This window comes from Scatophagus argus, chromosome 13 (assembly GCF_020382885.2).
Source record: "Scatophagus argus isolate fScaArg1 chromosome 13, fScaArg1.pri, whole genome shotgun sequence".
In the NCBI taxonomy this organism is placed as follows: Eukaryota; Metazoa; Chordata; class Actinopteri; family Scatophagidae; genus Scatophagus; species Scatophagus argus.
In genome coordinates this window covers 10,174,862-10,200,640 of record NC_058505.1, presented here as the reverse complement: position 1 = coordinate 10,200,640, position 25,779 = coordinate 10,174,862, and the positions used below count along the sequence as shown (strand labels likewise).

At 41.7% G+C, this 25,779-nt stretch overlaps 2 protein-coding genes across 4 annotated transcripts in view; both read left to right on the top strand.

Annotated features, from left to right (window-relative positions):
• The first annotated feature begins 216 nt into the window (after positions 1 to 216).
• On the top strand, positions 217 to 16,603 carry LOC124069870 (desmoplakin-like). 2 transcript variants are annotated; one of them, XM_046409361.1, is made up of 24 exons: positions 217 to 687; positions 1,559 to 1,643; positions 1,947 to 2,065; positions 2,419 to 2,563; positions 5,027 to 5,152; positions 5,282 to 5,341; positions 5,456 to 5,623; positions 5,780 to 5,884; positions 5,970 to 6,065; positions 6,152 to 6,277; positions 6,460 to 6,612; positions 6,741 to 6,895; positions 7,052 to 7,178; positions 7,329 to 7,515; positions 7,614 to 7,828; positions 7,953 to 8,134; positions 8,344 to 8,482; positions 9,009 to 9,202; positions 9,342 to 9,504; positions 9,684 to 9,767; positions 9,877 to 9,984; positions 10,259 to 10,357; positions 10,512 to 12,326; positions 12,853 to 16,603. In XM_046409361.1, exons 1-24 carry the CDS (start codon positions 440 to 442, stop codon positions 16,075 to 16,077), a joined length of 8,124 nt encoding a protein of 2,707 aa, XP_046265317.1. In that variant the 5' UTR covers positions 217 to 439; the 3' UTR covers positions 16,078 to 16,603. The 2 variants fall into 2 exon arrangements, with proteins under 2 accessions (XP_046265317.1, XP_046265318.1); XM_046409362.1 differs by having other exon boundaries at positions 231 to 687; positions 10,512 to 11,009.
• Positions 16,604 to 17,614: 1,011 nt separating this feature from the next.
• The window catches only part of LOC124069871 (tensin-3-like), a 30,659-nt gene continuing 22,494 nt past the window's right edge, over positions 17,615 to 25,779 (top strand). Inside the window, exons 1-5 of one of the 2 annotated variants that reach the window (XM_046409363.1) lie at positions 17,615 to 18,057; positions 24,426 to 24,593; positions 24,826 to 24,876; positions 25,034 to 25,156; positions 25,622 to 25,686. In XM_046409363.1, coding sequence (XP_046265319.1) covers positions 24,444 to 24,593; positions 24,826 to 24,876; positions 25,034 to 25,156; positions 25,622 to 25,686 — 389 coding nt within the window. In that variant the 5' untranslated portion in view covers positions 17,615 to 18,057; positions 24,426 to 24,443. The remainder of the gene's footprint in view (positions 18,058 to 24,425; positions 24,594 to 24,825; positions 24,877 to 25,033; positions 25,157 to 25,621; positions 25,687 to 25,779) is intronic. The other variant, XM_046409364.1, reaches the window with a different exon arrangement.

Sequence of the window (25,779 nt, the reverse complement as noted above, 5' to 3'; positions counted from 1 at the left end):
AATCTAAACTATCTGTCTAAACCTCTAGGACATGTTTTGAAGATTTGTAACAAGACTGGCTACTTGTTTATAGACAACAATATAAAATCTAAACAAGTTGTAAGCCTCCTCCTCCCAACTTCATGTCTATCTCACATGTAGCCTCGATGATCATTCAGCTGAGTCTCGAAGTTGTTATTGCAACACAAGTTCTTCATGGTTTCTGCAGGATGAAATGACAACCCCTGTGACTGACCTTCCCACACAGCACAGGCAAGTGAGTGCAGGAGTGTTTCATAAACACACTAAGGTGTGGTCTCTCTCCAAAAGCGTCCGGCTTCCGTCTATTCACAGCAGACCATTATCTGCGCAACAGGAGACGGGGAGGGGAGAGGTCTGCCCTCGGTGCGGACAGCAGAGAGGACGATCGGCTTAAAAAATTTAACACAACTCCGCAAAGATGAGCTTGTACGGCTCCAACCCCAGACTGGCCTCCATGGGCCCGAGAAGTAATTCGCGACCGGATTTGTCGAGTTTTAGAAACGACGTGTTCGTCGGTGGAAACGGCTTCCAGGGGGATTACCAGCTAGGGGACGGCGGAGGATACACCTACAGCTCCAGCTTCTCCAGGACCTCCGTGCACGGCGGGGGCCTCGGAGGACAGAAAGTTCAAGTTAGCACGGTTGGAGGCGGAGGCGGTGGAATGAGGTAAAAACTTTGAGGATACCTGTCGCTTTTGCGCGAGCGTAAATTAGCCGTTAAATGTACCTGTGCGGTGTGTCACGTAGAAAACTTAGGAAGTCAAGTCGGAAAACATTATGACTTCACTAAAATTCTGTCAAAAAACACAGATGTGTTAAGATATTTGAGGAATATATTGTATTATTGTATCCAAGCAATGTCATAGGAATCCATTTGTTGATGTTTAAGATTGTTAAGTTGTTCTTATTTACACCATAAACGAGAAAAATGTCATCAAGCAGGATCCAGGGAGGCTAAGTTAGCTCACCGTTGCACCGCAGCACAGGCAGGTAAAGTGTTTCGGTTTTGTAGGTACGAAACTGTACCTGTAGCTGGACAACATAAAGCTGTTATTTCATCACCCCAACACACCGAAGCCCTTCGCCCGTTTGTTAAAAACGTCATGGTCTCATGAGTTTGAATAACTTGTGTGTTTTTTTTAAGAAATCCACAGTTGTTTCATCTGTTGCCTCATCGCGTGAACTACAATGGAGATATTCGCACACACCTCTTGAATGTCCTCCCACTTGTATCGTTCATCATGATGTCAGTGTCCAATGTTGCAATAGTGATGTCGGTGTCTGTGCCAGAGCTTTTCAAACTATTTACTCATTTCATTTTTTCTTTATAAATGCTTAACTCACGGTGTACAAAGGTTAAAGTACAGACGCGGGATGTTATTTAAGTAAACCTGTTTGGAGTTGTAGCTAGCCCTTTGAAGAGAAAGTTAGGATTTTTGTATTGTTGACCCCTTTTTTATTATGCCTTTCACATTGATAGTATTTAAAGCTGCATTAAAAGAATATCAAAAACTCTTTCTCGTTTTCTTTATTCGTAGTGCACAGGCTGTTCAGCAGAAAGCTGCGTTCCTGTCAAGTCAGTGTCAAGAATACCTGCAGCGTGTTAAGATGATTCTCCAAACTGTAAGTGAAGCGAGTGTCACTGATCTCAAGTTTTGGTTTTCACTTCTAGTGATAAACAATAAGTAGACCAAAAGTAAAATTGGCTGACAAATTTGGCCTTGAAGAGGTTTTATTATAAATACATTAGTTCAAGGTTGCCGTTTGGTTGACTTTATCACCAAGTTTCCTGTTTGCAGGCTTTAACATGATTATGATGCTCTATCATATATGTGGCCGAATACGACTCAGAGAACAGATATCATTAGTGAAGTATAGTTTGTCAGGAGACAAGAGTTCAGTGTTTGTATTGTATGATTTTTGTAGGGGGGTCCATCCATGGATGCAGAAAAGCTGTTGATCATGGCTGGAGAAACCATGGAGCAGTTGAGGCTTTGTGGCAGAGACCTGCAGCAAATGCGTATACCTAATGATGTCATCAGAAAGTAAGCCATTGTGCTTGTGTGCTTGTGTGTGTGTGCCTTTGCACAGTGCATTCATGTGGACTTGTGTGCTGTGTTTGCATGTTGCCTTTTGCATGTGTTCACTCATGACTGTGTGTACACTACAGCTGAACATAGAAAGATGGCGTTAAATGGGTAAAATATGCTATCATTTGAACACCATCTGAAATTCATTTTATAGCTTAACCAAGCCTCCTACAGAGAAACAGTTAAATGTCTTCTGAACATTCTCCTTATTCAGCTGTATTTGCCAAGCTGAGCTCTTTGAAGATGAGGGATAAGTGTGCCCCTGGAAGAGTTACAAAGTATTTTCCTTTTTTCGTGCAACTCTACAGTATTGAGCAGTTCCAGCACATGCATGCCGCCCTGCAGCAGCAGTTAGTTGGTGGTATGACCACAAGAAGGAACAGAGGCAGCGCAGGCTCCATTGACGGGGGAAGGCTGTTTAATGATGCCATAGCTTGGATTTCCCAACAGAAGGTGAGCTCTTCATAAAGATTCATTTATTCTACATGTTTATACAAAATCAATCTCCCTCATTCATCACCTAAGGCCCCTTACAAGTCTGTAGTGTGTCTGTATGTGCTGAGAACCTATATGTTTTTTTTATTTTATTATTATTTTGCATTTGGACTGTATCTTGGCATCAGGAACTGTGGTGAAAGACAGTTGATTGTTGAGCCTCATTCCCAGGTTGTCATCAAATACGAATACTTTGATTTGGTGACTTGCCAAACCAAATTGTCGTTATTTGACGACTTGGAAACGACACTCAGATCTTTTTTCAGAGTTGCTGGCGGCACTTTTGAGTGGTGAGTTTACTAAGAGCAACCAACAACTCCTGCATGGTATATCTGTAAGGATGGAATACAAAAAACACAAAAATATGGTTATATGGTTCAAACCAATATTAGAATCTTTTTCTTCAATGAGACACATTAAAATATGCTAAATATGTTTAGAGACAGATAAAACAGTCAAATCTATGTTTAATTCTGTGACCTGTGTTCTGTTGTCGTAGGCTCTTTACACCCGTAAAAACAAAACATTTAATTATGAATTTTGCAATTTATTTGTAGTTACTGATTTTCATGCAATTTTAACATTCACATCCGCAAATATCTTGGTAAAACTCTGCGCTCAATAGTTGGTTTTTTGTTTTGTTTTGTTTGACTTACTTGAGGAATGTCAGTAGTCGAATCTGCATGTCTTTGCATGCTTCTAATGGTGCATTACTGTGCACCATTTTTTATAAGGGGGGTGGGGGGGCAGGCACTTACCCTATCACTTATTCTGACCTCCTGTAACTGAAACCATCTGGACATGCTGCCAAAACTTGATCTGTGAGTGAATGAGGCCAAGAGAGGTGCAGAATGATTGGAACAAAGAAGAGGAAAGAGCTCTGCCATTTGAGAAGGAAGACAGTTAGTGAGAAAGGTAGAACGATAGAGATAGATGGAGCAGCAGAGAGAGAGAGGGAGATAAAGATGTGGAAGCAGAAAAAAAAGTAAAGGAGTGTGAAATCTGACACTCTCCACTTAGTCAGTGGTTGCGGGACATGGCAGCTCAGCAGATCGCTGACATGCTCATGGGAAAACAGCCTTCTTCTCTCAACCTTCCACCCAACCTTAAACCACACCCTGTCATTCAGTCACCACCTCAAGCCTCACCCTTTATATAACATCATTCATGTTCCCCTTGTCATCAGACACAGATATACTTCTTCATATATTTTTATGTTTCAACCTTTGTTCTTTAAGTATTGGCTCATAAAATGTCTGATAGCACCTAGTGACCTACTGTTTCCATTTTTACCAATCTCAATGCGCTGCTGGTTGTGCTTTCAGCCATTGTACCTAAAGTCCAACAGAGCGCAACATTCTTGTGCTCTTGACGCTAGCTGCCCCGTGGACAGTTTCTCAAAAGCCATTTTTGTGTGTAGCTTCAGCCCAGTAACCATGAAGGAAAAGGGAGTGGTGAGAGAACAAAAGCCTTGAGAGGGGAAAAAAAATGCGAGCAAAGAGCAGGGACTGGCTGAAGTCGGTTTACTGCAGAGCTCTTATCAAAGCGAACAAGGGGGGGAGATAGTTGGGATAGTTTCCTGCTTAACCGTGCACTCAGTGATTATATGCTGACATCTAGAGGACAAACAGGGGAAGGACATAGATTTAAGGAAATAATAACAATTAGAGAAAATTGTATCTGTGAGATTTATCAATTTGTGGCCTTAAAGAATAAGGATGCTCATTGTTGTTCTTATTGTCAAAAAACCCATGAAAAATCAAAAAAATCAAAACAATGAGTTCTCACTAAGGGGTTTTGTCTTTGTATATAAAGCTTATTCCTCTCTTCCTCTAAGCTTTCACTGTTGTCCCAGAACTTAAAACCTAATTAAAAACATATCACTCTTTACAATGAACAGAATGAATTAAACAGTTTATTTTATGTTGTCCTGTTGTTGTAAATACTCACTAGAGCCACCAAATGTATATTTGAATTTTATTTTCATCATTTGCAACTCAAAATAGTCTCCACAAAATGCACAGCGGACTCCAGTTTCAGCATTTGCTGAAAACTATAGTGCCTTAATGTTTCAGTAAATTATTGAGCTTTTTTTAGAAAAAAGAAAAAGAAAAAAAAACAATTATATATTCTTGACCTGTTTTTAAAAAATAATGTCTCCAGTGAGAATGGGCCCAGCCCAAAGTGCCAGAAAGAGGGTATGGAGGTCAGAAAACACTGAGAGACAGGTTATGTCATATTTCCTTGTAGGCCAGATTTCTTTGTTAGGATTAGTTTTTCTTTTTCCTTCATAAACCTACATACACAATGTCCACAATCAATGTGTAATAAAATAAAATGTTATTTTCTCTTTGATCGAGGTTGATTTTGAAATTCTGATTGTGTGTAGAAGATAATAAACTGTGATTCTGCATCTTGTAGCGTATGATTGAGACAGCTCCATTTGGAGATGACGTCACCACCATTGAAAAGCAAATCATGAGCCACAGCAAACACCACAGCTCTCTCCAGAGGAGCCAGGAAGTAGACCGTGCCAGAGATGATCTGGTAAGTGGTCTAGGAGCTCCTCTTAGTTACTTAGTTACTGTATTTTGAAATCTTTTTGCTTTATTTTTTATTCTTTGTTAGTGTATTTGTGTTTGTAGTTTTTGATTAAAAACACAATCTCTTTTTTAGAACTCAAAGGGTGACAGGTACAACCTCCTCATCCTGGAGCAAGAATGGGACAGTCTGCAGGTAAGAAGTCTTTCACAAAAAATGTTCACGAGTTTGTAAAAATCATGCAGCGTCATGTATTTTCACTTGTTAACCTTGTATCAAATTTGTAAATTTACCTTGTCTCTGTCTCAGAAAATGTCCCACAACCGTGTGAGTCAGCTGCGTGAGCTTCAGAGCATCATTGAGGAGATCTCCCGAGGCATCATGTGGGTGAATGAGAGAGAGGAGGAGGAGCTTGTGTTTGACTGGGGAGACAAGAACATCGATCAGTATATCCCCAAGAAGCAAGAGAGCTACTCTGTCAGTAAACTTTTGTCTTCTTCTGGTTGAATGTTTCTGTCTCAGTTTATGTATTTTTTTATTTCTTTTCCTATAAGAATTCTTAGTTGCATATTTTGCCTCTCAGAGTCCAGAGTCTAAACTTTTTGGGTCCTTTACATTCTGTTCTGCCTCCAGGGGTTGATGAGAGACCTGGAGGAGAAAGAGAAGGAGCTGAACAAGCTGAAGGTGAAAGCAGATGGACTCATGAACAACAACCACCCTGCTTCAGATAAGATTCAAGTAAGGTGTTTTTCTGGGTGTTAACCTGTTCTAAATAACAAACTATGCTGTGATTTTGTACTAATGACTTAATGTGCTTCCACAGGCCTACATGGACACCTTGCAGACACAATGGAGTTGGCTCCTCCAGATCACCAAGTGTATCCATGTTCATCTGAAGGAGAATGCTGCCTACAGCCAGGTAAGTCCTGCTCCTGCTCTCATGGAAACAGAGCCTTGTATGTTTTCACTTGAGCATTGTTCATAATTTTTGTCTGCCATTTTTAGTTTTTCAAGGAGGCCAATGAGACATATGCAAAGCTGCAGAGGGAGCATGAGACTATCCGAAGCAAGTTCACCTGTGACAAGAACACCTCACTGGAAAACCTCACTGAACTCCTGAGAAACCTAGAGGTATCATTATACATTGTTAAGTCCATGACATAAGTATTCCCCTGCAGGTGTGAAACACAAAACAAAGAATTTGCTTCGTTGAGTGACACATATGTACACTTAACATGTCTGGTGAACTGACCAGGGAAGTTTTAAAGAGGCTAAATGGAATGATTGTGGTGCTTTTTTCTGCATGTTCACAGAGAGAGAAGGAGCGAATCCTGGAGAATAAGAGGCAGGTTCAAAGTCTGGTCAGCAAATCTAAGACCATCGTCAGGCTGAAACCTCGTAACCCTGAGGAGAAGAGCAGCAGCCCCATCATGGTCCAGGCCTTATGTGACTTTAAACAAGACCAGGTTGGGTCTACGCTTTCTTTTTGTCAAACAGGCACACACATAGAAACACCCACAGAGAGTTTGAAGTGAAATATTACAGTTATTAAATTAGTGTCTCCTCTGTTGGTATGTTATATTATGTGCTTCAGAAAGGAATTTTAAAAGGGAACGAGGGAATCCTGAAGGATAACTCGCAGCGCAGCAATTGGCTCGTGACGGGACCTGGAGGTCTGGACATGTTGATTCCCTCTGTGTGTCTGTTGATTCCCCCACCAAACCCACACAGCATCGGCCTCGCCAGCAAGTAAGAAACACTGATTAACAGCCTTCCTCTTGTCTAGTTAGCATAGTTTTTTAAAGCCTCAGAGGTAAGATAAACATTGCCACAGAATATGTAACATACAGACAAAGAGAAATGTAGTTACACCTGGAGTGATAAATTGCTTATGCTGTTCCCTAGGAATGAGCAGTATTATGAAGCGATCATGAGCATCTGGAACCAGCTCTACATCAACATCAAGAGTCTCATCTCATGGCAGTATTGCCTGAAAGACATCAATTACATCAATTCCCTCACTTTGAGCATGGTAACATATCACAGAGAATACAGTTAACTTCTTTGTTTTACTGTTTTCACATCAAGCAAAGCTGAGTAGCAGTTGGTGTCTGATCCTAAACACTGCCTGCATGAGTCTGTGTCTTTTGGCTTAACTTGACCCTTCTCCACTGTCTTGTAGCTGTCTAACATGCGTCCTGAGGAGTACCGCAGTATCATCAAGAGGCTGGAAACTCACTACCAAGAGTTTATGCGTAACAGCCAAGGTTCTGAGCTGTTTGGGGAAGAGGATAAGAAAACCATCCAGGGTCACTACGACCAAGCTCAGAATCACTATGACACACTGATTATCCAACTGCCTGCTTACCGTGAGTGTTAAATCCCTATATTTTCAATCCAATTGCAAAAGACTTCTGTTTTCCCACCATAAATTGATGTTCTTGAAATTTCCCGCCAACCATTAAAGGGCATGAAGGGGTGAAGACTGAACCCATAAAAAAGGAGCCTGTCAAGCCTGCGCCTAGCAAGACCAGTTCTACCCTCAGCCTTACACTGCTCAGTAGTCTGCGAGAACTTCGACACAGGCTGGAGGTCGCCGAGTCTGGTCTCACCAATCATCTCCACGTTCCCTTGGGTGACAACAGTGTGCATGAGTGCTCAGTGCATATCCAGAAACTGCAGGTTTATACCTTTTAATTAAATGTTCCATGTAATTAAAAGTGAGGTTCTTTGCTATGAAGGCAATTCAAAATTGAGACACAATACATTTACTAAAGGTAACTTTTCTTTGCATATTTATATCTAGACATTGCACCAAGATTTGGACTCCATTTATGATGAGTACCTGCAAATAAGAGAAAAGATAATAAAACAGCTGGAAGAGATGCCTCCAGGCTCTGAGGAAGCCAAGTTCCTCCAGTCTGAACTGGAAATCATCAACCAAAAACTGGGAGGATTGCAGGGTCTCTACTCAGCCTACCATCAAAGGTATGTTCATTTTTTTCCTGTCACATCACCCTTTTTTTTATTCCACAACAGATGAGTAAATACTGCACATCAGAAACAAAGTATTGGCACGGGAACCTATGGCAACATATACTTTTACAGATTATAAAGAAAAATCAATTTCTTCTTACTGAATGTATCGAAAGTCATTTGCAGGTGCATTTAACATAATGCCTGTTTGTCTTTAACAGACTGTCAGCTCTTAAGGCCTTGCTCCAGAGCCTTCTCCAGGCTGAAGATATCATTAAAGTCCACGAGGCCCGACTGACAGAGAAGGAGACCAGCTCTCTTGATGTTCGAGAGGTGGAAAACTATCGGAACACACTCAAGGTTTGGTACATTTTCCATTCTTAGTTTGAACGGCAGTCTCTTGTTTTCCATTTTCAAGGAAACTGGGACTCACTGGGCTTTACAGAATACAACTGAATGCATTTACACGAGTACTGTACTAGAGTACAACTTTAAGATACTTTCGTTCTTCTAGTTCACTACGATGCAGAAGAAAATATTGTCCTTTTTGCTTCACTAATCCAGTATGTAGTAGCAAAACCCTCAAATGGGGCAATTTTTTCTGCATTGTGACTACTTCTATTAATAATACTAGTTAGACTTACTAATAATTACTTGCTAGTGCGTAACATTTTCAATGGAGCATTTTAATATTGCAGTATTGCTATTTTTACTTAAGCAAAGGATTTGCAAAAGTACTGTTTTTGGATTACCTGCTTGATAAGTTAGGGTGTGTTTTTGTACAATGATGCTGGAAATCACTATCACCTCTACATGTAAATACAGTAAGTCTTAAACAGGAAGTATGGTTATAATGACTTTTCTATTTTGTTACTGTCAATTACAGCAAATGAAGAGTGACCTTGACCTAAAAAGAGACCTGCTGACAGCTTTGGAGTCTAACTTGGCTAAAGCGTTGCATTGGAACAGTCAAATCTTTGAGCCCTTCCACAAGTGCGACACTGACTTGGCCAAGTACTCAGAGCTGGTGAGCCAGATGTCTGACCGCTGGCGCCGTATCCAAACCCAGATTGATAGCAGGTAGGATTGTCTGTACATGTACACACGTGTCTTCAGTACCTGTTAATATTTCCCCATATCGTCCATTCGTCATTGCTGGTAACAAGACTAAAAATAATCCTTTCATCCCTTCCTCTTTCTCCCACTCTTTCCTCTTCAGAGTGTGGGACTTGGAGAAGCAGGAGAAACAGCTGAAACATTATCAGCAGATCAGCACTTCGCTGCAACAGTGGATAGACAATGCCAGGAAGCGTCAGGACACCCTTCAGACGGCTAAGCTCAGTGACATCCAGACTCTAATGGATCACCTCAACCAACAGAAGGCACGTCTTATTGCATTTATATATACAATTTAACAGATTTTATACATTTAACAGTATTGATAATTAAGATTTTTGTTTAATGAAATGATATATATCTTAGAAGAAGCACAGCCCTGGCAATCTGATGCCATACTCAGTTGCTGAATTTAATTCCCCCCCCCGTTTTGGTTACTGCACAGGCACTTCACACTGAAATTAAAGGAAAGAAGGAGAAAGTTGAGGATGTGCAGAAAAATGCAGACACCTGTGCTGCCTCCATAAAGGTAGGTAGCCAGTTAATGTGCACTGTTTTCTTTCATTTTAGAATATTTTTGCACAAGTTGATGAGCTTGAGCAAGCAATGATGTGACATATTGGTATGTGTGTTTTCAGGACTATGAGCTGCAGCTGGCTTCCTACAGTTCAGGCCTGGAAACTCTGCTTAACATTCCTTTAAAGAGAACAATGCTTCAGTCCCCTGCTTCTGAGATCAGACAAGAGGTAGGACTACTGTTTCTCTATTAAGTAACACTAAACCAATTTCAACAGTACATTATTAATACACATTAGTTATTATGTAGTCAAGTCATAATTATCTCCTGTTTGATCACTATTAATTTAAGTAAGTTCATTTTCTGTTCCTGTTTCATATTATGAGCTCATGTAATACAGCTAATTTGAAGGTTAATGTCTTAATTTCTTTTGTTATTTAAATACCTCATTAACATATGAACATTTGACATTAGTCTTTATCTGATCATTTCTACTCCCTCAGGCGGCTAACCTCCAGTCTCAGTACATAGAACTGCTTACCCGCTCTAGTGACTACTACAAGTTCTTAGGGGAGCTTCTGAAGAACATGGAAGAGGTGAAGGTAGGTATTGGATTTGTGTGATGCCATCATTGTTGTTAACAATATTGTGTTATTAAAGGACTGTATGACAGATGAAAAGATAAATCAACAAATAGGTTTGTTTAATGATATGAGATAACTGAGGCTTTTTCTGTTTTGTCATTGCAATCCTCAGATCAGGAACACCAAGATTGAGATGTTGGAGGAGGAAATGAGGCTTCTGAAGGAGAACATCCAGGATCGTAACCAGAAAATCAAGTCCCTGGAAGATGCTTTGTCTCGCTACAAACTGGAGCTCTCTCAATCAAAAGAGCAGCTAATTTCTCTGGAGGAAGTGAAAAGAACCTCAGTAATGCAAGTTAATGCTACCAAGGAAAGCCTGGACTCCACACACAACCAGCTTCAAGATCTTAATGACCAGCTGACCCGCCTTAAATACCAGCTGGATGAGGAAAAGAGGAAAAGAAGGTTGGCAGAGGAACGTTACAGTAGCCAGCAAGAAGAGTATGAGGGGGCTGTTCGCCGCAGACAGAAAGAACTGGAAGAACTCAACTGGACCAAGATTGACTTGGAAAAGGCTGTAAAGGACAAGGAACGTGAACTGGAGAGGATGAAGATACTACTGGAGGAGGAAGCGACACGTCGACGAAACGCTGAGTCAGATATCTCAAAGGTAAGAACACAGTGCACCCAGGAGATTAATCAACTTAAACAGACTTATGAAACAGAGATCCACGTTACCAAGACCACAATCCTGAAAGCCTCACAACAGAAAGAAGAAGACACGGCAGAACTGAGACTGCAAATTGACAGACTCACTGCAGAAAAGAGAGATCAAGAGGAGGAGCTGAGGAGACTGAGGCAGTCCATTGTTCAAACAGAAGATCGGAGAAGCAGAGCAGAGCAGGAGGCCAGCCAGCAGAGGGCCTCAGTGACACAAGAGACAAGGATCCGCAGTGAGTTGGAGGTTCAGCTGAGAGCACTTGTGCAGCAGAAAGGAGATGATGAGCTCAAACTAAAGGAGGCTACCAGAAAGAATCAGGAAATGTCGAGGCAGATCAGCATGTTAACACTTAACCTGGAGGAGGAAGGGAAAAAGAGGGGAGCTCTGGAATTGGAAATCAGCCACCTGAAGCAGGTTGAGGCAGAGCTGAAGTCAAAGAACACTTCCTATCTGGAGACAATTAACAAGCTTAAATTATCCGAGCAGGAAATCCGCATCACCCGAGTAGAGCTGGAGAAACAGACCTGTGAGAAAACCAAGGCTGAGCAGAGTTCTGCCAGACTGCAGAGCCGCATCCGCGAACTCCAGTCCTTACTGGATGGGATGGAAGCTGAGTTAGAGAAGCAAAAGAAAGCAACCCAGGAGGAGTTCACACGTAGAAAGAGAATAGAGGCAGAGTTGGAGAGGATGACTCATACTTGCAGAGAGCACACCACTACAATTAACACTCTGAAATCTATCCAGGTAGAGGTTTCCAGCACTGAAAGGAAGTATGAGCAGGACCTCAGTGCCCTCCAAGAGGCTCTGGAGAAGAGCCTTAGGGAACATAAAGTCACCAAGCAGGAACTGGCAGCTGTCACAGCAGAGCTGAGGACACTTAAACAGAAGATCCAGCAGGAACAGGCTCGAATTTTTGAGCTCAATCAACGCAATGAGAGCCTGTATAGAACCATTGAGGAGAAGAGCCGCCAACTTAATGAATACACCACAGAAATTGAAAAACTGAAGACTCTGACACAAAACCTGACCAAGGAGAGACTGAGGTTGGAGGAGGAGCTGAGGGCACTCAGACAGGAGAAAGATAATCTGAAGCTTAGCAAAGACACAATTAATGAAGAAAGTGCCACTCAGATCTCAGCCTTGCATGTCCAGCTTCAGAATAGTACCAAGAGGACAACGGAGCTCCAGGCTCTCATCAATGACCTGACCAAGGAAAGAGAAAAGCTTAAACTGGAAGTAGAAAAAATCCAAAAGCAATCCATTGAGGTATTTTTGATTGCACTGAAGGATCATCTCCAAATAATTAAACTAATTTTTTTATCCTTTTGCATGAATGGTTATCAGTGCCTTGACTGATTTCTAACTAGCCCTGTTATATTAGTGTCCAATGAGCTGTTTTAGTAGTTTTGCATGAAATTTATCGACTTCTAAAAACCTTTTCTTAGATATGCATGTTGTTAACCCTTTTACTTTGCACACTTTGTGACTGAACTTAAATCATATGATAATAACAATCACTATATACTAACTGATTTAATAATATAATGTACTCTTAACATATGTGCCTTGTCAATTGTTTCGAGTATTGGGTACTAATTGACATTTCTGAAGGACGCTCAATTGATCTACAACCTCACAAATTAAATAGATACTGAAGGAACATTTTATATGTTGATAAGCTCTTGCAACATGCTGCTAAGGAAAGCCACAAGCGGTTCTTTGTTCTGTGCATCAATTAATGACATAGACATCAATTAATAGACATAGTAATGTGTTTTTTATCTCTCCCCAGACATCCATGATGGCGCATGAGTCCCAAAGCCAGTACAGTGAGCTGCGGCTGGAGAGGGACACTTTGCTTTCTAAGCTTAAATTGCTGGAGCAGGACAAGACCCGTTATCAGCGCCTAGAGGAGGAGCTTACTCGCATCAAGCTCACACTAGAGACTGAGCTCCGCCACAAACAACGGCTGCAGGATGAAAAGGATGCCATCCACAAGGATTTCAACTACATGAAGAGCCAGTATGAGCAGCGAGAAGGCCAGATTAGACAGTGTGAAACAGACAGAGACAAGGTTGATCGAGAGAGGCTGTCCCTAAAGAATGAGATTGAGAGGCTCATGAGGGAGCTAAAGAGTGTAGAGGAGAGGTACAAGAGCCGTTTGTTGATCTCCGAAAAGGAGGCATCAGACTTGGCAATCAAGAAAGATGCCCTTGAGAGAGAGATACAGAGGCTGCAGCGGAGACCCTGCTCTCTGAGCAAGCAGACCCAGACAGATGAGAAGATCCCAACAATTGATCCATCCAAGCTGATATTTGATGGGGTGCGCCGCAAAGTCACAGCCCACCAGCTTTGTGACTGTGGAATAATCAGTAAAGCTACTCTGGACCTGCTTCTTAAGGGGAAAAAAACGGTGGATGAAGTAGCTGTGGACATCCAGCTTAGTCTAAAGGGTACTGGCATCATTGCTGGCATGATGACAGGTTCTCAAGGGAAAATGTCATTCACTGAAGCAAAAAACAAGAAGCTCCTCAGCGGAGAGAGCGCCCTCATGCTCCTCGAAGCTCAAGCAGCAACAGGGTACGTAGTGGACCCCACTTTTAATGAGAAAATGCCTGTGGATACTGCCTGTTCAAGAGGGATTGTAGACACAGAAGATCGAGACATCTTGGTGACAGCTGAAGCAGCTAGCATAGGCTTCAAAGATCCATACACTGGCAAAGTGTTATCTGTGGGTCAGGCTTGCAAACAGGGCCACTTAGACAAAGACACAGCTATCCGCTTGCTCCAGGCTCAGGAGTCTGTTGGAGGCATACTGGATCCTGTTCTGAGTGTCTTCCTTCCAAAAGATCTGGCCTTGGATCGCAATCTCATTGATGAGGAGCTCTACAGGGCTTTGAACAAAAAACCTACCTGTTACCTGGATCCATTGACAAATGAGAAGATAAGCTATACTGACCTGAGGAAGAAGTGTACAGTGGATCCAATTGCTGGCTTTCTTCTGCTCCACGGTCCAGAAGGGACCGAGACAGTGAAGGGTCTCCGTAAAGAAGTCTCTATTACAGAGCTCGTCAAGGCTGGACTGCTGAATGAAAATGATGCAAAGAAGCTCAGAGAGGGCAAGCTCACCAAAAAGGAAATTGAAGACAAGCTTAAGTCCTATCTCTATGGCTCTACCTGCATTGCAGGGATCTATGATGAGGCCAATGATCGAATACTGCCTTTCTATCAGGCAATGAAGGAAGGTCTAATCATGAGAGGAACCACCCTGGAGCTTCTTGAGGCCCAAGCTGCTTCTGGCTTCATTGTTGATCCAGTCAACAATGTCTTCTTGACAGTAGAAGAGGCCACAAAGAGAGGCCTGGTAGGAAAAGAGTTTAAGAATAAGCTGTTGTCTGCAGAGAAGGCAGTAACTGGATACACAGACCCAGCCACCGGAAAGACAGTCTCCCTCTTCCAGGCTATTGAGAAAGAGCTTATTGAGAAAGGTCATGGAATCCGTCTTCTTGAGGCCCAAATTGCCAGCGGTGGGATTATTGACCCGAAAGAGAGCCACCGCATTGATGTTGCAGTTGCCTATAGGAGGGGATATTTTGATGAGGAGATGAATGAGATCCTAACTTATGAAGGAGATGACACAAAAGGATTCTTTGACCCAAATACCAAGGATAACCTGACATATATTCAGCTGAAGGAGAGGTGCATCACAGATGGCAAAACAGGCCTCATACTCCTGCCCCTCAAAGACAAGAGCAAGCCCCAAAAGTCACAGGAAAGCCGTACCAATGTCCTTCGCAAGAGGCGAGTTGTGATTGTTGATCCTGACACTGGGCTGGAGATGTCAGTAAGGGAGGCCTATCACCGGGAGCTAATTGACTATGACACTTTCCTGGACTTGTCAGAGCAAGAGTGTGAGTGGGAGGAAATAACCATAAAGGGTTCTGATGGCTCTGCACGTTTGGTGATAGTGGATAGGAAAACAGGAACCCAGTATGACATCAAGGACTGCCTGGAACGTGGTATCATTAACCAAAAGTCTTTGGATCAGTATCGTGCTGGAACGCTAACCCTGACCCAGTTTGCTGATGAAATTACCAACAGAACCAGCAGTACTGAGATGACCATTGCAGCCAGTAATGTTGAAGACATGGTCACTTGCAGCAGTCCCACCCAGGTCTCACCGTCTTCTCCTACTGTCCGTAAACGTTTCAGCAGTATTTCTATTACTGTTTCTCCTCCTGAGATGTTTGACGATCATAGCCCTGTGGCAGCTATATTTGACACAGAGACCTTGGAGAAAATAACTATTCCTGAAGCACTCCGAAGGGGCATAGTTGACACCCTTACGGCACAAAGGCTACTAGAGGCCCAGGCATGCACAGGTGGTATCATCAACCCTGCCACTGGTGAGAGATTGTCATTGCAGGATGCTGTCCATCAGAGCCTCATTGATGACAGCATGGCCAGTAAGCTGAAACCTGCCCAGAAAGCCTTTACTGGTTTTGAGGATGTGAAGACTAAAAGAAAAATGTCTGCAGCAGAGGCGGTGAAGGAGACATGGCTGCCCTATGAAGCTGGCCATAGATTTTTGGAGTTTCAGTACCTAACAGGAGGCCTGATAGAGCCTGGCACTGGACGTCGCATCACCATTGAAGAGGCTATCCGCAGGAGTTGGCTAGATGGTCAGGGGGCTCAGAAGCTCCAGGATACTCGGAACTACCAGAAGAATCTGACCTGTCCCAAGACAAAATTGAAGATATCCTACAAGGAAGCCATGGACAGCTGCATGGTGGAGGAAAGCAATGGCATGAAGATGCTGCAGGCTTCTTCGATATCCTCCAAGGGGATCAGCAGCCCTTACAATGTCTCTAACCCCGGATCTCGCTCTGGGTCCAGGGCAGGTTCCCTCGCTGGATCCAGGAGTGGATCTCGTAGAGGCAGTGTGGATTACTCCTCTTCCTACAGCTACAGCTTCTCCTCAAGCAATACCACCTATAGCTCCAACATTCACTCTTAATACACAGCATAGAAAAATAATGAAACTAGGGTAGTTATTACCAGCAGTTGCTAAGCAGTTTGCTTTTCTAAATGTGTGGGTTTTATGTTTTTTGTTTTTTTTTTTTTTTTTGCTACCTATGAGATTTTGGGAGGTTTGTTTAAATACTAAATCAGAATTTTAATGATTTGTTTTTGGTGATTTTGTGCTTCATTATTCAACTTCATGCAGAGTATATATAATACTCTTATTCTAATGCATAAAAGTTAAACATTTTTTGCAGCTCATTTTAATGTAAGGCTTTTTTAGAATTTCACAGATATGCTCATTGACCTCAGCATGCAGTCAAAATTAATTTTGCTATTTTTTTACTCTTAGTTTTTTGCAGCTTGACTTGTCTCCTATTTTTTAGAAAAAAACATATATTTGCAAGTGTTGAGGTTTTGCTGGAAATATTGAGTTGACAAAGTAATGATTAGTTATGAAAATCACTGCAGTGTTATTTTCAAATGATTAAAAATAAAGTTGTCACAACAGTTTTGATTAATTAATTCGCTCATTCTTTCATGTATTACCTGGTTATAATTGGTTGTGCACTAAAAAACAGAAATGTTCATTGTGTTAGAAGATGCCGATGAAGATTCTTGTATTAAAAGCATCGAGTGTTACCTACAGATGGCGCTAATCGTCGTGTTTAAACTGTTGCATGCCCGCAGGCCTGTTTTCCTGCTTTTCAATGGCACTATATTTTACAAGAAAGGTGGGGAATAAAATTGTACTCTGAAGTTATTATATTAGTAGGCATGATGTGTTAGAGAATAAAAAATATTCATGGACTGAGAATTTATCCAGCAATTCATGAGCTGGTATATTTGAAATTTTATTATCCCGAACCTCATAAACCTGCAAATGTATATATCACGATACATAACTTATTAATTAATAAAGCAAAGTTATTTTGTGACTTAAGATAAAAAAGATTTGACTGTCCACACTACAGGGACTGGGACATTTTAGGCGGCTACAATAGATCAGTTTTATGATAATGAAATGAGTAAATTATTTGAACAGAAAAAGGAACTTAGGGCATATTTTTGGATAGTTCATTTGGTTGAATTTGTATTTGCATTGTACCACAGAAGACAGAAGAAATAATTTTATATTTAAAGACAGTTTTGAACTTAAATATAAATACCAGGACATAAAGAGCATCAAAGCACTTAAAGAGAAATGCATAATATCACAGTTAAATTAATTATTTCGTTTGAGGTGACAGGACAGGTGCAACCACAAATAACTGCGCCTGCGTAATAATCATGCTACCGGCATGTTCAAGTCGAAGAATCATACTTTGTTGTTAAATGTCTTACAGTAGTGTAGTCTAAAGTGGGACCATACGTGCAGAAAAAAGCTACTGCTACCTATTTCATTGCCCCACATGTGAAGGTTTTTGTTGAGGGTGGGGCTCCACTGGGGGTGGCTGGAAGATGTCTGCGAGGGGTAAGGGTAAGAACAAATGGAGAGAGGCAGAGGGAGGAGGCCACAGAATGGGGAGGTAGAGTGGAAGGGGGAGGGAACATGGGAGACAGCCCTAGCGGCGCAGTGGGAGGACTAACCCATGCCAGGACTTGTGGCGGCTGCAGGGGCAGCCTGGACTAGAGGAAGTGTGCTGAGGGGACTGAACAGTTACAGCAGAAGCAGCAGCAGTTTCTAGATCCGAGCAAAGGCTTCCATTTTTATCACCGACAGCCAGAGAAAAGGCCGAGGGGACGACACTGGGTCCAGTTGGGACAACGTGAGCTCGGCTGCGATCGACCTGAGAGCAGATTCCAGCAGAGGAAAATGAGCCTCTCGGTTGCATTAAGCCTGTATGACGGGCTGAGGGCTCTTTGATCAGGACATCTTTTCTTTTTTCTCTTTCAGCGGCTTTGACCGAAAGGAAACAGAAGAGGCAAAAAAGAAAAAAGAAGAATCAAAGTACTCGCTTTCAGTTTAAAAAAGGTAAGGCACGGTGTCTGAACTTTTCCACGGTCAATCATTAGTAGGGATGGTCAGTTCTTTGAACGCAGGATTAGACTTCCACACGTTGCAGAACCTCTCAACTTTCTTTTTTTCATTCTCTTTGGCCCTTTGCTCAGTCACATTTCATTGAGTGTGCTCATTTATTCACAGGGCAAAACAGGGCCCTGCTCTCTGTGTTTGCTTTGGCTCTGAGTTCTTCTAAAACCAGGGCTGTGTGTGTGTGTGTGTGTGTGTGTGTGTGTGTGCTCCAGCTCTTCCAGCAGGACTGTGAAGACAGAGAAAGGAGCCATTCAAACCCTGAAAGTTTAAAAGCGCTGATCTTACACACACGTGTGTGTAAGATCAGTGCTTTTAAATATATATATAGATATATATATATGTAGAGAGAGGGAGAACTGAAATTCCTCAAGCTTGACTTGACCTTTTTTGAATTTTCTAGCTTTTGAGTTTTCCTCAATGAATTCTGTTGTGCTGTGAGTATAGTTTACTTTATGTTGTGGACCATGGTGTACTAGAGGCCTTTTTATAATGTGAAGCATATGTGGCCAGACGTGTACCTGGTAGTCCTTTGTTGCCTGTTTGGACTCCTCTCCTGGTGGATAAACGATGGACAAAATCAGAACTGGAGTTTGTCTTTTTCTTTTCTTTGAGCTACAGCTGCTGCATGGTATTTGCGGCCTCGGGGCTGTGTTTCTCTGGCAGCCATTGTTGATGACATGTACAGGCGTCCTTACATCACAGCACCTCTTCACCTGAATATCAGTCCCTCCCTTTCCCTGCTTGGAAATCAGACACACACCTGCATTTACTCCCTGCACACCTCTTTTTTTTTTCCCCCGAGCAACATAAACCATGCAGGTTGTTCTGAACATTTTGCTGCCTAAACTCTTTCAAGATTAGCTTTAATTACAGACCCCGTGAGACAGGAGAAATATTTTTGAACTTGCAATTACAGCTTTTGTTGGTAGTTCTATTTTAAGGTCAGAGACATATGAACAATAACGGCCCCTCACAGCTAGAAAAATGTGCATCAGAAACCATAAGTGTCAGTTTTTTTTCCTACTGATAAAAGGCGGCAATTACAAAGGGCTGGCAGAGCGACTGATGAATGGGGATCATCGTATTGTGGCTTGGACAGGTGGGTTGGGATTGTGTACTGTAAGCAGAACACTGATCTAACCCTGAGAGGAACAGCATGGGACCGGGGCATTTCACTTTGTCACAGCAGTACCATGGCCACTTCGCTCACATGTGTAAGCCATTAAACAGGGAAGGAGACCTGGGGATGGAAGGAAAATGAAGGCAATAAAGGGAAAGAAAGAGGCGAAAGAAAAAGATTGGAGTTGGAGGGAACGAGAGAGTGAGAGCAGGAACGTAATCTATTTTGGAACGCATTCCACTATGACCTTGGCATAGAAAAACTGTAATTAGGGAGTACTTTTAGGAGCCTTAAGGGCTTTTTAAGATTTGCTCAGAGCTAGGGCTGTCATTTTTATTCCCTTCAAAATATCTCATGAAAAACGTGGGACAAATACACGTTAGAATTTCAGGGTTACTAAATAAACTTCCTAAAAATACCCCCCTTCAGTGGCTTTTTTTTCCCAATAGTTCTCATGCTTTTGTTTATTTCAGTTCTTCGGCAGTGAAAGGGTGTCAAAGCCACAGCACAAACATATAGAGCCCCTGACAGGAAAAGGCCAGAACAAACTGTGGCCTTGTCCCTCTCTCCGGGCCAGCCTGTTAGGTCACCATGGACATGTTATCCCTCATGAGAACCACGTTTGTGCCAAATATGAATAAAAAGCGGTTTGGAGCAGAGAAGCTGATGGTATCAGAGTTATTAGGTGGCTATTAGATGTGAATGCTAAATACCAACTGGCAGTTACAGCCAGAGGACAAGGGCATAAAAACAAGAAACAAATCTGTTCTGGTTGTACAACTCCTGTCATCTGATGGAGCTGTAAACAGGCATGAATTGATCTTTTCATGAGCTGGAGAACAGCACGAAAAAAAATAAAGTTAATAGGAGAAAATAAAGCTAAATGCTGTAAAACTGTGTTAAAAATAAACAAACAAAACTTTTCACTCCAGCAGCCAGACTTCCTGAAGGGTTTATGGCACTTTAGGTTTTACTACGGATTGCAGACGAACAGCTTAGAAGATCATCAATCTGTCCAGAGTCTCCCAAAGATATAATGTATGTAGCTGCTTTTTCCATAAGTACAAAACAGACCCAGCTCTTTATCACCCCACTTTGAATTTGAGCTCTACCCAAAGCTGAAGCAGCACTGCGGTCTGTGCCAGGTAAAGTCTGAGTTGATGTGTAACAAGGGTTTGGTGCTTCGTTGCAGAAGTGTTTTATTTCCTCTCATTAGTGAGGAATATCATTGCACCCATGTTTCATTTCATTTCGTCTCATCATTTCAGTTGAAAGGACCTATAATAATATTTAAGCTGTTACAAAATGGAGGTTGTTGCCACAACACGTCAATCATAAACTAGAAGCTGGAGCCAACAGAAGCAATTCAGCTTGCTTTCAGAGCATGGATGGGGGGAAGGGGCAACTTGATTGCTTTCATGTGTGCAGCCATAATGTTTGTGAATGTTTTAGTTTTTCTTTGATTTCAGAACACTTTGCATCTCTTATCTAACCTATGCATTTAAATATCGATTAGGTAGATTTCAGTCTATTTTGGTAAAGCTAAAGTTTGAAGGGACTTTGATGTTACTTATGGTACATTTTACAGACTTAACACTAAAAAAAAAAGAATTGATGCACTGATTGATAACAGAATTAAAAGCTGCAGCCCAAAGTGTAATGAAAGTTTACCTTTTCTTTGATGGTCATTGCCACAGCGCTCATATCCCCATATGACTGACTCTGTCTTGTACCTTCTAAACTTCTTCTTCTGGTGTTCTGTACATGTTACCACAATCACTAATGCAAAATGCAGTCAGGGAGTTTGACGCGTAGCAACAAACTCGCATAAATAGATCCGGTTGCTGTGGCTCAGCCCCAGGATCACCAGACAACCATGCAACATTTTTGCCAACCATTCAACACAACCGTCACCACAGTGGATTCAAAAATGAAACCAGTTATGAGGTAACTGTTCAAGTGATTATGCCATGATTCACCTTTAGGGTCTGACTAACTGATGTCTGGATTTAGAGACGGTTCACTTAGCAGTTTATGTCCTAACACACGATGCCGTCTTCTTTCATCTCGTGGTTCACCTGCTCGTACAAAATGGAAGATTCCATAGTACGGGCCAGGTGGAGGGTGTGGCATCCCAGTGCTTTAATATGCCTTCCCACTTTGTCTTGCCTGCGTTTCTTTTTCTCATAAATGGAATGTTTTGGTTTTTTTCTCTTCTAAATTTATTTTCAGCCTTATTCCGGGTAATTGAAAGAAAAGCATTTGGATTTTATCCCAAGTGATGTCCATGCATGTGTGAACGTGGCTGACAGCACCCACGCAGCCTAATCAAGCTCTTACCTGCAGGGGCTGGAGCTGGGGAGTCAGACACACCCTAATCCCCCAACATCCTGACCTTCAGAAACCTGTTGCAGCTTGCCCACAGTAGACCTGGCCACCTGTTTTCTCCAATCTCTCCTCGTCTACCCACTCCTCTACCAGCCTTGCTCTCACAGTGCCATGGGTGGGCTCAGGATTTGAGTTCCTTGGCATTGCTTATTCTGCCTTTGTGAGCTAATGCTGCGTCTCAAACCAGGAACAAAAGCAGTCAGTGCAAATTAAAGACCAATTATCTTTTTAGTGCATGCTGGGGCAAGTTGCTCATGTTAGCTTGAATGATGAGTGGGAGAAGCGAGAGGTCTAGCAGAAAAGGATGTTGGTTGCTATTGCATTGGACATGCATGATCCATATGAAATCAAGTTGATATTTCGAAGTTTTCTGATTTAGTTATTAATGTGATATATACGTTAACAACCTTTATGCATATTTATTTCTCTTTGTTTTTTTACGATGAAATTATTTATTTAATTAGTTAATTCGTCGACTTTTCAGTACATACGTGCCCATTAAATCTGCTGGTTAGCTTAATTTAGCTTAGCATAAAGACAGAACAGCTGCCCTTGCTTCAACTGAAGGTAACAAATTCAGCCTACCAGCACGACAACACCTCCAAATACTATAAATGTTGTGTGCTGGGTTTGTATGTGTAAATGTAATGAGCTTTAGATGTGCTTGTATGGAAATTTTGATTGTCCTTTGAAACAGCTTCTTAAACTTGCAGCACCAAATTAATTAGGCTAAGTAATATGTTTTCATACTTTAAGGTCACATGGAGGTTAAGTTTTGGTGAGATACCCTTCCCATCTCCAGTTAGCGTAGTACTTTGACACTTCCAAAACATTACTAAGCCTTCCTCTCATGCCCCTGCCCTGGAGATACACAGAGCCTAAGTACTGGTTGACCTGTTCATTAATTTCCCATTAGTAAACAGTTTTCCTTCAGAGTCTCAAGGGAAATAGACTAACCCTGCCATTATTTCCAACTATCCCTGAGGACCTCCACCCCTCTGCTCCCACCTTCTCCACTAACACACACACACACACACACTCACAAAACACCCAGCCCCATTTCCCCGAGGGATGACCTCTTCATACACACATGGCCTCTTTCATTCCGCTCTGAGGGTTGGTTTAAGCTGTGGCTACACTGTCGCTGGTTTATTGCTGTCTCTCTGACCCCCTTCAAAGTGCTGTAGCCTGCAGTCATTGCAAACTTAATTGATGGACACATTCTTTGCTATGGATCATTTTAATCACAACAAACAATAGGAGTCATTCAAGAAGGGCGATGATATCTTTGGCAGCTTTTAGGAATGCGTCTCTGTTTGTGAGTGTGTGTGTGTGCTTGTGTTTGTGTGAAATCTGAAACATTTATCAGGCTCAATGGATTATCTCTCACAGATGCATTAATCAGTTATTTTTTGAATCATTGACCTACAGTCTAAATTAGCCGTAGTTAAAATGTGGGATTTGGTTTGGTAAACTAATGAATAATACTAACTAATACATTTCTGACCATTGTTCAGACGGCAAAGCAATCTGTAGACCTGACTTTGGGCTTTGTAATGGACATTTTTCATTATTTCCTAATCTTTTTACCAATCAAAGAATCCATTGTTAAATCGAGAAAAATAATCAGCATATTATTCACTAATGAAGATAATAATTGTTGAACAAGATGGAGACAAACATTCATTGTCTGACAAGAAATATGAGAAAATAAGAACTGAAAACTAGAAAGCTGACAAACAAACAAAACAGTGAGGCAAAGTGTCATAGCCACCCAAAAACTAAATAAAATCACAAAAGACAACAGTTGTATTTTATTCCGTTCTACCGCCATAGACAAACAAGTCTTTCAAATTCAATCAATTTAGACTTGAGTCTAAGAAAATTCAAATTTGCCATACTGGCTCTGGTGTTAAGACCGTCAGCCATCCCCACTGACATTGACATGGCCATGATAGTAAGCAATAAGAATGAAGTACAGATAAACAACACCGGAACATAAAACATAACCCAAGATGATGATTTTAAATTGTTTGTTGATTTTAAACTGTCAAAAAACATATTTTTTCTTTTTCTCTAATCTGGAAACAGCAAATGTTACCATTCAAAGCAATTAGTTGTCAGTTGTCTAATAGTGACAGCACGGGTGATAACAGGCGACACGTTGCTATTCTCTGGCTGACCGCCAGCAGAGCATACAGAGATGACGAGATAAGAGAATAAGGGATGTGTCTGTGGATGTGGTGGTGTGAGACAGGCTCTCTCCAGAGCACCACTGCAGAAAGCGCTTGGCCATGAGGTCACAGGAACACGCCATCATTCAGGGATTTACAGCAACTGGTTTCAACCAGAGTTCTTTGAATGTTTTGTTGTTTTTTGGGGGTTTTTTTTGTCTTTTCACTGTTGCTCCGGCTGACTGACTGACAGTGGACACTTGATTGCTGGTGTACAATCTTATGATACCACACTGAACCATATCTCTTTTTACAGCAGAGATAAGTTACAATCATCTCTCACATGTTCAAAGGCCTTTGATGCATTGTTTCTTCTCAACCAGTACAGTATTTGTGACGCACACTGTTGACCGTTTCTGTGCAAACAAGACGCCCTCTGTCATGCAATCTGGAATTGAGGTCATTCCCTAAAGATATCTGCGGGAAACTTTGACACAATGACTAAAGCCGAGGACTTTGACTGTCAAATATTGACTCGAGCAAAGTCAACTGCTTAAAATGGGAAATGGTGTGAGGTAACTGAAGGGTCTGATCCACCTGTGTCTTTGCTTTGTCGTTTATAACAGGAAGTCCCAAGATTCAGGATGGAGGAGGGATATGAACTCGACCTCACATATATCACAGAACGTATCATCGCTGTGTCCTTCCCCCGGGGCTCCTCAGAGGAGAACTACTCTCACAATCTGAAGGATGTCACACGAATGCTCAAGTCCAAGCATGCGGATAATTACCTGGTCAGTGCTGTGTGTGCATGTGTGTGTGTGTGCGCTCACACATGCTGCTCGCTGTCTCACCTTGAAGTCAAGTGTCAAAGTGCAAACAGTATTGATGTCAGGACTGATGGGCTTTCATGGGATATTGACATGAGAGTATTGATCTCAGAGTGCACAGTTCATCTTTCTCTCATGCTGATGTGAGAAGTGGTGTTAAAGCAGAAATGAATAATTTCTTGTATGTTCTCTTTAGATTATCAACCTGTCAGAGAAAAGACATGATCTCTCTAAAATGAACCCCAAGGTAGGTTTGACAATAAATGTTTCAATGGCAAAATAGATCTCTGTTCAGCCTCTTTGTCTAAAGTTTAGTTCAGCTGTGTCTAACCAGCTGCAGAAGACAGTATGATATTGATTGGTAATGCATAGGGAGTTGCTGACAGCGAGTGATGTGTTTTCAGACCCTGGATACAGGCTGGCCTGACATGCATGCTCCACCTCTGGATAAGATCTGCACCATCTGTAAGGCCATGGAGAGCTGGCTCAATGCTGACCCTCTTCACGTAGTGGTGATACACTGCAGGGTGAGCATCTATGGGCTGTGCTGTAGGAGCTGTTAGGGATTGATAATTTGGCAATAAATCCAGTTTAACATTTCTTGTCCTTTGTTGTTTAAAGCTCTGACAACTTGGCTTCTTAAAGTTATTTCCACAATCTTCAGTATTCATGAGCAGCCATGTAAAGTTAAAGAAAATAGAGAGCAAACAACCCACAGTATTGAGATTCAAAAGTTTCTAAATCCTTATATGTGACACCACCTTTTTCTAAATTAGCTATGGCCACTTAAAACCTGTGAGAAGAGTATCGAGAAAAAGAAATAAATAACGTGTCTTGGGAAATAAGCAATGTTGTTTTAAATTTGGCAAAAAACATAATTAATTTTCACTTATAGTGGGAAGGTGATTGAGAAGAAAAGTATTTGTGGCCTTCAAACAGAGTAAAACAACAAGTGCTAGTGAATCCCCTCCTGTCCTCTCTTGTTTCTTCAGGGTGGCAAAGGTCGAATTGGGGTCGTCATTTCATCATTTGTGCATTTCACCGACATATCAGCCAGGTAACCACTATTAATGTGTCACATTGTGTTTTCAAGTTGTCCTTCCGTCTGTCTATACTTCTATTCAGTATTTCTGGAAACCTTTGAGGGAAT

Coding starts and splice junctions, on each gene's coding strand:
- LOC124069870 (XM_046409361.1), top strand. CDS start 440: ATGAGCTTGTACGGCTCCAACCCCAGACTGGCCTCCATGGGCCCGAGA. Junction 9,505..9,683: donor ATCACCTCAACCAACAGAAG/GCACGTCTTATT, acceptor GTTACTGCACAG/GCACTTCACACTGAAATTAA. Junction 12,327..12,852: donor TCCAAAAGCAATCCATTGAG/GTATTTTTGATT, acceptor ATCTCTCCCCAG/ACATCCATGATGGCGCATGA.